Below are 13,020 nucleotides of genomic sequence, written 5' to 3' on the forward strand. Positions count from 1 at the left end.
CTCTGTAATAGCAGTAAATCCTTGTTGCTTATCTACCCCCTCTCTTCTTTGGTAACCATAAATTTGCTTTCTATGTCTATGAGTATTTTTGTTTTATATAAAGATTCATTTGTAATATATTTTAGAATGTACATAAAAGTGATATCATATCATATTTGTCTTTCTCTGTCTCACTTCACAGAGTATGATAGTCTGTAGGTCCGTCCATGTTGCTGCAAATGGCAATATTTCATTCTTTTTTATGGTTAATATACCATTGTGTATCTATACTACATCGTCTTAAGCCAGTTGCCTGTTGATGGGCATTCAGGTTGCCTCCATGTCTTGGCTATTGTAAATAGTGCTGCTGTGAACATTGGGGTTCATGTGTCTTTTCAAATTAGAGTTTTCATCTTTCTTTTTTCTTTTTTTTTAGTTTTCTTAAGGAATCTGCATCCTGCTTTCTATAGTACCTGCAACAATTTACATTGTACGTGGGACTCATTTGAATGTATTGGTCTTCATGGACAAGGTGAGACAGTCAGTCACATATGCATTCTGTTTATGAAAGTGTTCTTTAAATTGCTACCTTAGGAATATAAAATTGGCAGAATTATACTCACTTAGTTTGTCTGAATTAATCTTTATTTCTAAAGATTAGTGATTAACTTTCTCTGAAGCTGAAAATTGTTACCTTGTGGGGGTGAAAAGGTAAGGTTCATAAAGTTACAGTTGTTGATTAACCTACAAAATTTGACTAGCCTTCGAATATTCTAGCTTTGGATTTTTTTTTCTCATCTAAGAAGGGCATAAGGTCTGGGAGTGGAGACTGAAGTTTTCCACAGCCCAGGGTTCCTGATTTGTCAGAGTACTGGAAATTGTCTTTCTCTGGTGGAGATAGTCAAAAAAATTGCAGTGTACTTCATGATACTTAATTTCCATGGTCTTAAATGCCTTAGACTGCCAATTTATAGTTCAGTTTTACTGTCAAATATTCATGGGCCATGAGAAATGCAAATGGAACCAAATATAATCCCTGCCCTCCAAGAACTTAAAATTTGAAGGATCTAGAAACAAATCATGTTGGCAATAGATCCATGTGCGAATGTGAACAAAATGCTGTGGAAACACAGGACAGAGAATGAAAAGTTAGTAGAGTGGACAAGTCCACAACAAACAACAGCTAAGAATCTATAACAAAAAGAAAAGAAAGATTTCTTAAAGGAGGTGATCATTGAGATAGACCTGTAATGGTGGTTAAAATATTTAAAGATAAAAAATGAAAGCTCACAGTATTCAGGTTATTCTAGGTTTTGAAAATTACCTGATTGTGACAATGAAGCAATCAGTTAAAATTTCAAAGCTGCATTTGTCCTCCATACTACATCTTGTTTTATCGCAGGTAAATGGAGCATACATATCACCCACATGTATTTACAACTCTGATGAACTTTAAAAGGCATCTTATGTGAGTCCAAAGACCAACTCATGTGTTTCCTTTTCGTGTGATCTCATGTTTAATTCATTCTCCAGATCAGTAGTTACGTGCCAAGAAACTGCTTTTCAGTAATGTTGTGGAGTAGGAAAAAGCACGGAGAAATCAGTTTCTCTTTCCTGTCTCAGGAGACTCAGTGCCTTTTGTATCGCTCATGGCAATAGTAGTCTCAACTTTTTATCTGCATTCTTGAAACTCTAAACATTGCCAGTAATAGGGCCATATTGTGAATGTTTGAAACCACTTTAGTTGTCATCATTACCACTGTTACTGATAAATTATTAAGCTCCTATTTGTAAAATTGCTGAAATGAGCATTGTATGGAACAAGTTGGATATGAATTTTCTGGAGGTTTAATACTTACAATTGTGCATGAAAATAAAGACTAAGTATGTGCAAGATTTTGAAAAGTGAAAGAAAAAACCCCGCTATGTTGAGAGTCAAGAACGATAGCTTCTAGTTTTGGGTTCACCACTTTTACTAAACTCTCAAGCTCTTTAGTTGTTAAAATCTTTTTTGGTACATTCCAACTGATCCAGACCTTGTAAGAAAGACTCTTCATGTTTTAAGTCAAGTTATTGACAGTATCTTATTTTATCACTAAACATTTTCTTTTTCTGTTCATCTTACAGGACCTATAAAAGGCAATATTTTTAACCATTTCATTTTTGGCTGCTGTTTCTTTTGCTAATGACAAATACTTTTCTAATTTTCTAATGCTTTTCTAAATACTGGGGTATAGAAAAATTAAAACTGTAACTGTAGACTATTGAGAAAATAGAATGAGATCACTGTACATTTGTACTTGTTATGTCATGTGGCCAGAACAATATTCCAAGGAAAATTCGTAGCCATAGGTATTTTCATATTAACTGAGAAAGATTAAAAATAAATAAGCCTATTAGCCAGTTCAAGAGTTATAAAAAGAACAAGAAAACCAGTATGATGGTGAGATTAAAGAATAACTGTAAAGCTGGATGAATTAGGAAGCAGAGGAATTAAAAATTAAATGCAAGATCTTCTTTGATTAACCAATAAAAAGAGTAGGTAAATCTCTGGAAAGAACAGTGGAAAAATGAGAAAAAAATTAATATATAACTGGGAAATATAAAGGGACTATAACAATGAATGGAGTATTTTATGAGATATATATTGTATGCAGTCTATGAGAAGACTGGAAAATCTTAATGAAATGAATGCTTCTCTTGGATACCATAAACAGTGAAAAGGGAAAGAAATAAGAAACCTGCAATTAATGACATTATAAGAAAGTTTTAAAATTAAGAACTCTTCCTCCAAAATATATATAGTCTTAGATTCTTCAACTCTGAATATTTCATTTCTTCTGCATTTTCAAGTATTTGTAAATGTAGATAATGTTACAAATCGTTCTATACCATTTTTCAAGGTGGTACTGTAAGGACTGGAAAAAGGGATCAGCACTTGAATAGGAACCTAAATGGTATTCTTCTATGAAAATGGATTTAAAAAGCTAAAGAAAACAAACACAGCAAGAAAGTCCAGAAGCAAGTTAGAAGTAATCAAACTAAGTTTATCTAAGGATTGATCAACCTAAAGAAATTTTTTAATATAACATGCCAAGTGGTAAAAATTCTAGGGTCATATTAATAGATATTGAAAAGGCAGGTGATAAAATTCAATGTCACTTGACAAAAGGAAGTTTTCAGTAAGTTAGGAATAAAAGGTGCTTTTATCTTACAATATATCAAATTTAAAGTGACACACTGGGGGATTCCCTGGCTGTCCAGTGGTTAAGACTCTGTGCTTTCATTGTCGAGGGCATGGGTTCAATCCCTGGTCAGGGAACTAAGATCCCATAAGCCACACTGCACAGTCAAAATAAATAAATAATTATATTTAAAAAAGTAAAATGACTCAACCAGATCCCGTGGGGAGCAGCATTCCCATTAGGGTAAGGAAGAAGACAAGGGCCTATGTGATTCTCACTGTGATGCTGCCCTGTTCTCACAGGGCCACTACAATGAGACCAAACGACAATAATGTCACAAGGGAACACACAGGAAGATCCAAGGCTAAGGAACGTGTGTTTCAACTATTAAAATATATTCACACTGGTCATCCGTACGGGTGGTATTATAGGTATTTTGTACTTTTCGCTTTTTGGTTCTCTGTATTTTCTGTACAGAACTTCTGTTGCCCTTTTCTCTGTTGATTTTTAAAATGAGGCAACAAACATTGAGAAATCGTAATTCAAAAGAGAAGAGAGTTTCTTCTCTTTTCAAATGAATGGCTTAAATACAGTTCACTGTTTTACTGTCTGCAGTCCTCCTAAGTAAAAGCAAAAGAGATACTTGATATTTTTATGAAGTCTTAAGGCTAAAGCAAGTCTGAATCAGATTCCTATCTCTCCAGGGGTTTACTATATGCGACTAATCAGTTTTGTTACAATCTCTATCTATCCCCTGCCACCCTCCTCCCCGCAGGATGCCGATATCTGGTCTAACATTTCCTAAGATAAGTTCATCTAGCCTGACTTTATTTTCAGGGGTTAGCTATGTAGGCCCTTCCTTCTAGGAAATTTCCATTTCCCCCAATAGTAAAATTTCTGGAATGACTGGGTTCATTCCAGAACCCAGGGAGACTGGGCCACGTCTCTCTTTAGAACAACTTTTCCTGACTCTGTATCCTGGCAACCAAGGTGAAGGAGATGAAGAAAAGCTCCTTAAGTGGAGTTAGCTGACAGCAATGGGTCATCTACAATAAACTATCACCCTAACCAGGAAGGGGAAATGAGAAGTGTAGTTGTTGATATTTTTCTTGTTGTTTCTTTAAAAATCCAAATTTTCTATTTAACAGTGGGGTCATCCAATCTAATTTTTCCATTCATGGTTTTTAAGCAACAAGGTAGAATTTGGGGACTGAACTCATGCAGAGGCTGTGTGGTAGAGAGGAAGGCCCTGACACTGGCCTGCTGGGGGCTTGATTGGCATCTGTAGAATGCCCGTGAGGGGATGGTTCTTCTCTGCTCACTGCCATAGTCCACAGAGCATCTCTGAGGTTTTGTTACAATGTCCCTTTTGACCAGTGATGACCCCAAACACAGTCCGGTTCAGCATGGTGGAGATAGGGTTCAGGTGTAAGTCATCCAGGCTGGTAAAGCGACACCCATTCCACTCCTCCTGTTGCCACCAATGCCTTAAACACTGAATCCTCAGTTTTCTCGTATGTAAGTTGACTATAACACAGCAATGTGGGGTGCTGTTTTGAGGATTAGAGGAATAGTCCAGCGAAGCTAGTTCATGGTGAAAGTGGAAGTTGCTCAGTCGTGTCCGACTCTTTGTGACCCCATGGACTATACAGTCCATGGAATTCTCCAGGCCAGAATACTGGAGTGGGTAGCCTTTCCCTTCTCCAGGGGATCTTCCTCACCCAGGAATCGAACCAGGGTCTCCTGCATTGCAGGTGGATTCTTTAGCAACTGAGCTATCAGGGAAGCCCCAGTTCATGGTAGGTAGTTCCTAATTACTGTTGTATAACTGCACTGACCATTGTCACTAGCCAAATATGTTTACATTAAATTAATACAAATTCAGTGTCTCAGCAGCAGTAGCCCCATTTTAGGTGCTCAACAGCCACCTATGCCTAGTGGCTAGTACATTGTATATGCTGTATACATGCTATATATTGCAGATATAGAACATTTCCATCATCACAGAATGTTCCATTGGATAGCACTGCTCTATGTCATTAACTTTAATTTTATACAACTACCAGGCCTTAGGGCTGACCAAAAGCATTCTCTTTGATTGGGAAGTTCTCCTGAACGTTTACCTGTGGAGGTGAGAGTCAGATAAAGCCAGTCTTAGAAGGGTGTCCTTTGTTCACCAGAGATAGAAAGGAGTGATGTTTGTTTCCTAAATTAAGATAGTCTATCTATAAGCCAGATATTTCAGTCCTGAAAAGGCAGAGAGTTCACATCGTAAACCTCCAGAAAGGACTAATTCTTTCCACTGTGCATTTAACCAGACAGCAGAAGAAAGGGCTGGGGAGGAGTCCAACTTCTGAGTCAGCAGAGAAAACATTCTTTGGAGGTAGAGTTTGGGAAGGACAGCTAATCTGTTTTCCAAACAGATTTTCATAAATAACTGACAGGAGATGGGCTGCTTCTATCAAAGTATTAACCCAAATGATGGGGGTTAATCATTAAACCTTTTAGGTGGTGGCTTGCTTCTTTGTCTCATATTCTAATCCGGGTCACAGAATGGCTAAGGCAGCTTTAAGTGAAGGGTGAATTTTTTTTTTCCTCCGTTTGCCTTGTGTTTTCCACTCTGAAAGAATGTTGTGGCTGCTCTTTTTTCTAGTAACTGCTATTCGTGCCGATCTCTGTCGACCAGGTACGTAAGCCTTGAAACTTCAAAATAGATTAACAGTTTTCTGAATGATTGACAAGTCTCTGACTGAAAGACTTCTTTATTTTTCTAAATCTGCTGATGTGTTGTGGCTTGAAACTTGAGCCTGTGAATGTTTTATGAGTTTGAAAGAAAATTTTCAACCATCTAAGATGATTGCAGTTAAACTTTCAGAAGTTTTAGGGACAGTTTAATTGCAATCTGTGTTCTGTTGATTTTTTTAAAAAAAAGTGAAAGTGAAAGTTACTCAATCGTGTCCGACTCTTTGCGACCCCATAGCCTGCACAGTCCGTGGAATTTTCCAGGCCAAAATACTGAAGTGGGTAGCCTTTCCCTTCTCCCGGGGATCTTCCCAACCCAGGGATCAAACCCAGGTCTCCCACACTGCAGGTGGATTGTTTATCAGCTGAGCCACCAGCGAAGCCCAAGAATACTGGAGTGGGTAGCCTATTCCTTTTCCAGAGGATCTTCTTAACCCAGGAATTGAACCAGGGTCTATTGATTTGAGTTACATTAAATATTAGGATTTATCAGGCTCCATTTTGATGGATTTTATCATCATGTACTGCTCTCTTTTTTCTCTCTGGCAGATGCAGAAAATGCTTTTAAAGTGAGACTTAGTATCAGAACAGCCCTGGGAGATAAGGCAGTAAGTGCAGATCCTGCATGTTCCTTTAAAATTTTGTTTGCTAATAACACTGCTTTCTCTGATAATGAGCCTCTGTGCATAGTTATCTTAAACTTGCACAAACTACTTCTAAAGATGTCAAATCTGATATTTTCTTAAAGCAAAACGATTTGTAGTAAAACAGAAATTGTTAATAAAGTGATTTTGCCTGAAGTATTTAATCTGTGGCGTATCCTGGAAAATATGCGAAGTTCTGTACTACCCCAAACAGGCCTGGTTTGGGCTCTGCTCCTGACCGTACTGGTCATTCGAATTTTGTCAGTCACTTTTCTCATCATTGAAAAGAGGGCATGTTTCACCCATGTAAGATCTTTCGTGGCACAAAACGTTCCACTTCTCTGGTCACTTGTCTTCAATTCTCAAATATCAAGATAACAGCATGAAATATATGTTTATGAAATTAAAGTTAAAAAAACACTCATGGGGCTACAGTAGCTGTAGGAACAGTAAAGCTGCTGCTGCTGCTAAGTCGCTTCAGTCGTGTCTGACTCTGCGACCCCATAGACGGCAGCCCACCAGGCTCCCCCGTCCCTGGGATTCTCCAGGCAAGAACACTGGAGTGGGGTGCCATTGCCTTCTCCAGTAGGAACAGTAAAGACTCTCAATTAATGAGATGGAGTTGTGTCATTCTAGTTTCAGTTTGCCAGTGTGGTCTGTGAAAATTTTCTCCAATAGAAGGTGAGAGTAAGATGCCTCAGGCTAGAGATGATAAAAAGAAATGCTGAAGAAACTTGGACATATTCGGTTTGCAAGGCAATCCACCATTTTGTTCACTCAGTGAGTAATAATCATTCTAACACCAGCATTCCTTCAGAACTTAGCTTACTTTGTACCTGGGACCCTTCTAATCACTTTGCCCACATTAGCTCATTTAGCTCTCTCAACAGCCTTTTGAGGACGATGACATGGGTATTCCCATTCTCATTAGGTGGATGAGAAAACAGAGGTGCAAAGACATTAAGTGACCTACTCAGGATCTCAAGTCAGCAGGGGGCAGGGGGTCAGGTTTGACGGCAGAATCCACCATCTCTGCCAGTGCGTAGGGTTGCTTTTCCCAGAATCCTCTGAGGGCAGGCACCACACTGGATGCTCAGGACACGGTACAGCTAAAACCAGACTTATCCTTGCCCTTGGGGAGCTTATAGTCGTGGGAATGGTTGCATATCCAATGAACCAAATGCAAGTGTGCGATCTTGACAAGCATTTCAGGAAAGAGAAGTCCACAGGGACTTTGGCCTCATTAGAGGCCACAGGACCTGGCATTTACTGTGAGGTCTAAAACACTAGTAGGAGTGAACCTGGGGAATACAAGGAAAGAGGGTGAAGGGACTAGCACATGCAAAGGCTTATTACAAGGGAGGAACGTGGGAAGAGAAGGGTGGAAGGATGGCCAAGGTGTTTGGAACTGGAGCAGTGAAGAGGAGCATCGCATGTAATAAATTTCGAGAGAAAGGAGGGGTCAGGCCCAAGAATATGGATTGTATTAAGGAGTTTTGGTATTATTTCTAAAGCAAGTGGGGGTTTCGTGGAAGGGGTGTCATGACAGAATGTGTTTGCAAGATACTTTGGCCACAGAGTAGAGGACAGACTCAAAGAGACTACAGTAGACAGAAGGAACCAGTTGGGAGGCGATTGGAGCAGTACTGGTGAGAGATGATGGCCATTTGGAGTCCGGTGTGTTGATGGAGAGAGGGGCAGTGAAAGGATTTGAGAGCCATGGGATGGGATGACAAGGGAGGGAAGAGGATAGGTCAAGGATAAGCAACTAGATGGATGGTGGCGCCTTTATGACTCAGGGAACTGAGAATAGATAAGAAAACCATGGATTTTGGACTTACTGAGTTTGAGACATTATTGAACTGGCTTGAGATATCCATTCCCGCATCTCTTGCACTGAAGTGATGATGACAGTGCTGATGAGGAACGTGGAGGATGGCCAGAGGAGAGGGGCTGGCCTTGAGCTTTGTGATTCTCAAAGAACTTGCAAAGGAGGCAGAGGGACAGCAGGAAGACCAGGAGGATGCTGTGTCAGGAAAGGAAAGAGAGTGCTTTCAGATGAAGGGAGTGTTCAAGAGTGTTGAGTGCTGTTGAGGGGCCAGGCGAGGGGACACTGAAAACCGCTCATTGTGTTGAGCAACGTGAAGATCATTGGTAACATGAGAGAGCTGCTTTGTGGAGTGCAGGGACGGGAAGGCAGGTGGAGGAGGTTCAGAATACATGGTCAGTGACCAGCTGCGGACAGGAGGATGGACAACTCCATCAAGAATTTTGGTTGTGAAGGGCAGGAGAGAAACGACAGTTGGTAGAAGAAGGAGGACTGAATAAAGTGATTTGGTTTTGTTATTTTAATGGGAAAGACTTAAGCATAGTTCAAAGTCAATGAACAGCTTCCAGTCAGCATTGAATGCACAGAGGAAACTGATATAGTTTAGATCCAGAGAAGGGCCAAATGGAATAAGGGGATGCCAGGCGGTTTGAGAGTAGGTCACCATGAATTGAGTTAAGGCACACTGCTTTGTGATTTTCTCCAGTTATGCTAGATTACATACCTAAAATGTGGAGTCAGCCACCTTAGTTTGCTGCTGCTGCTGCTAAGTCGCTTCAGTCGTGTCCGACTCTGTGCGACCCCACAGACGGCAGCCCACCAGGCTACCCCGTCCCTGGGATTAGGGCTGCTATAATAGTACCACAGACTCGGTGGCTTAAATGATGGAAATTTGTTCCCTCTCATTTTGGAGGCTGGAAGTCCAAGATCAAGGTGTCAGCAGGGTTGATTTCCTTTTGAGTTCTGTGAGAGAGGGATGTGTTCCAGACCATCTCCTTGGCTTTTGGGTGGCTGTGTTCACATGTTTTCCTTCTGTGTCTATGTCCAAATTTCCTGTTCTTACAATGACACCCATCATATTGGATTAGGACCCACCCTAATGATCTGATTTTAACCTAATCACCTGGGTAAAGACACTGTCTTCCATATATGGTTACATTTTGAGGTACTGGGGGTTAGGATTTTAACATACAACTTTCTTTGTGGGAAATACAATTCAGCCCATCCCATGCACATCCACTCAAGTTTTCAGCTAAGAAAATGAAAACTTGTACTGGTATGAATACAGGAAAGGAAGCTGAGATGGGGAGTCAGTTTATGAGGGGAGAGAGAAAGGATGAAAAGGAATCAACTGTTTACATACAGGATGAGATGTCCAAATGCCCTGTTTGTTGACTGGTTACTAATACTGCAGATTTTGAAGAAGAGTGTGCAGTGGGAAATACAGCACACTTGCAGTGATAGAATAACCAGGAGATTCTATCCTAAACATTATGGTGACATGATTTATCATGGTCCCCAGTCTTTTTTTGTGTAAGATGAAAGAGGGAGACACAGACAGACACACACACACCAACACCACTGTGGCCACAGTTACAACCCAGTGGACCAGTTTGTATTCCATGCCTCTCTACTTTTCATTCTCTGTGTTACTTCTCTTTCAGTATGCTTGGGATGCAAATGAAGAGTATCTCTTCAAAGCAATGGTGGCTTTCTCCATGAGAAAAGTTCCCAACAGAGAAACAACTGAGTAAGTAAACAGTGAAAAGTCTTAATTGATTGATTGCAATATTATTTGAGATAGAATTAATACAAAACTCAATCTTGAAAATAATTTATTTAAATATAATTTTTAAGGGACCCACATTTTAACTTAACATTTAAAAAAACTTTATAATCTAGGTCAGCTTATAGTTTATATCATGTTCAAATAATGGTCTTCATTCAATAGGCACTATAGAGATAAATATAAAAATTTGTAGTTATATGTCATAAGCTTTCTAGATTTCTATTTTATGTATATTTCTCTTGTTGATACGATAGATAGATGGAAAGAGAAGAGTTCTATTCTCATTGTATTGGTCTGCTCTGGCTGTCATAACAAAATACCGTAGACTGGGTGACTTAAACAACAGAAATTTATTTCTCACTGTTCCGGAGGCTGAGAGAGTTGAAGAGTAAGATGCTGACAAGGTAGATTTCGATCTGAGGCCTCTCCTTTCAGCTTGCAGGTGCCACCAAATCTTTGTATGCTCACATGATCTCTTTTTGGTTGAAGGAGAACTGGCAGGGGAGAGAATGAGCATTCTGGAGTCTTTTTGGATGAGGGTGCTAATCCTTTCTATCAGTTAAATGACATCTCATTTAACTCTAATTATCTCCTTATAGGCCCTGTCTCCAAATGCATTCACATTTAGGGTTAGAGCTTCAACATATGAATTTGGGGAGGAGGATAAATCCATAGCACTCACTTTGAAAATAATTTACATATGTATAGGTTCATCGTACTGTTGGTATCTGTCATAGCATCTTGTTTATTTCTTAAAAGTTTTAGTACAGTTTTGATAGTTTTACATTTTTGTCTATTCTTCTGGAGGAATCTTCCCTATTTGTGATGTTTCTTTTCGTCTCTATTTGTGATTAGGGCAACACTCCTGGTTTCTCTCTACCCTCTTCCTTCACTATTCCCCTTGAGAGGTGAAATGACTGGACTGATCTGATTGATGGGCTGGAAGGGGAAGCGGCGTACTCTTAGCACACATTTTTCTGTGCTGCTCCTCACACTAAATACAGAATCAGGCCCTGCCTGGGCAGGCTCACACACCCTCATGGCTGTTTGTGCTGTCTACAGCTATGGACTGTTTAGATTGGTAGGTACCAGATCCTAAGGTGTTAAATATCTTGCCTCTTACTCCAGTATGTGGTGATAGCTGCTTCAGTTGAGCTCTACCTGGGTCATTAGAGATGAATTTATCTCATTTGAGAATTTTTTTACAATTCGGAAGGAAGTTTACCTGCTGATGAAAGTTATATCCTCCAATGAAGTCTTTTATTTTGGTCTCCTGTTTGCTTCACTCTTTTGTCTTCTGTTAAAAACCTAGCAAAGACGGTTTCTATTTATTGGTCCTACTCAAAGCCACAATGTATTATGCATGAGCTGTGAATATAAGGAATAAACAGAAGAGTAACATTTGGAGGAACAAAATAAACATACAATATGTGGATTTGTGTGTTCACACACACACACACGTATTTTAAAATATGTAACATATTCACATGATTCAAAAAATTAAAAGAAGGGGCTGTAAGGTAAAAAAAAATACCCTAAGTGAACTCTACTCTTATTTTATAGATTTTTAGAAAAGATATATTTGCTTTTATCTTATGCCTTTAAACTGAAGCATTCTTTCTGAAATGATATTAATATCCTTTTTAAAATAAAAAAGTAGAAGATTGCCTTCTAAAAAATCAAAAAGGAAAAATATAAGGAGAAAAGGGAACCCTGGTACTCTATTGGTGGGGATGTAAATTGGTGCAGCTACTATGGAAAACAGTATGGAGTTTCCTCAAAAAACTAAAAATATGTGTAAGGGCATAAATATATTTATTATGTTTGTAAAAATTCATTCTGTACAATTGCAGACCAAGGTTGCTCTTCTGTAATTTATGGGATATTATGTTTTAAAGACCATCTTGGAATACAATTAGAGAACTTAGTATTTTGATGTACTAAGACCTATTTTAAGCTTAATATTTTACCTCTGCAAAAACTTTAAAGATGTTATTTTCAAAAAGTTAAAAAAAAACACCCTAAAAATAGAATTAACATATGACCCAGCAGACCATTCCTGGTTATTTATCAGAAAAAAGAAAACATGCTAATTCAAAAAGATACACACATCCCAATGTTCATAGAAATGTTATTTACATTAGCTAAGCTACAGAAGCAACCTAAGTGCCCATCAACAGATGAACAGATATAGAAGATGGTGTATACACACACAAACACACACACACACACAAATGGAATACTACTCCACCAGAAAAAAGAGTGAAATTTTACCATTTGCAACAATGTGGATGTACTTGGGAGGGTATTATGTTTAGTGAAATTAAGTCAGACACATACTGTGTGTTATCACTTCTGTGTGGAATCCAGAAAATAAAGCAGACTTGTGAATGTGAATATAACAAAAAGAAACAAACTCAGATATGGAGAACAACCTAGTGACTACCAAAGGGGAGAGGAAAGCGGGAAGGACAAGACAGGGGCATGGAATTCAGAGGTAGAGTTGCTGTATGTAAAATAAATAAACTACAAGGATATATTGTATAGCACAGAAAATATAGCCAATATTTTATAACTGTAAATGGAGTATAGCCTTTGAAATTGTGAATCAATATGTTGTACCCCTGAAATTTATATAATATTGTACATAAACTATACTTCAATTAAAAAAAAAAGAAAAACATAAGGAAAAAAGCCATTGGCCATCTCACGATGCTAAAACCCCTCAACTAGTCTCTTTTAATCGTACTGTTACTCTTGATCAGCAGAATTTATATATACTGTTTTTTATTATACTCTTACTTCCTCTGAGTGCAAAACTTCATCTTGTGACTATGTTAAATCATGCTTCCA

General features: G+C 38.7%; 1 protein-coding gene across 3 annotated transcripts in view; it reads left to right on the plus strand.

Annotated features, from left to right (window-relative positions):
* Positions 1-11,422, plus strand: part of CLTRN (collectrin, amino acid transport regulator) — a 16,465-nt gene extending 5,043 nt beyond the window's left edge. Inside the window, exons 2-6 of one of the 3 annotated variants that reach the window (XR_011463152.1) lie at positions 416-511; positions 5,818-5,850; positions 6,456-6,514; positions 10,043-10,128; positions 11,023-11,422. Coding sequence is in view for 1 of the 3 variants with exons in the window: in XM_070365394.1 (XP_070221495.1) it covers positions 5,793-5,850; positions 6,456-6,514; positions 10,043-10,128; positions 11,023-11,098 (279 nt within the window). In the remaining 2 variants the exon portion in view is untranslated. Of the gene's footprint in view, positions 1-415; positions 512-5,065; positions 5,851-6,455; positions 6,515-10,042; positions 10,129-11,022 lie in introns of those variants that run through there. The other 2 variants (XR_011463151.1, XM_070365394.1) reach the window with 2 other exon arrangements.
* The last annotated feature ends 1,598 nt before the right edge of the window (positions 11,423-13,020 follow it).

The sequence above is a fragment of the Bos mutus genome, chromosome X (genome assembly GCF_027580195.1).
Source record: "Bos mutus isolate GX-2022 chromosome X, NWIPB_WYAK_1.1, whole genome shotgun sequence".
NCBI classification, from domain to species: Eukaryota; Metazoa; Chordata; class Mammalia; order Artiodactyla; family Bovidae; genus Bos; species Bos mutus.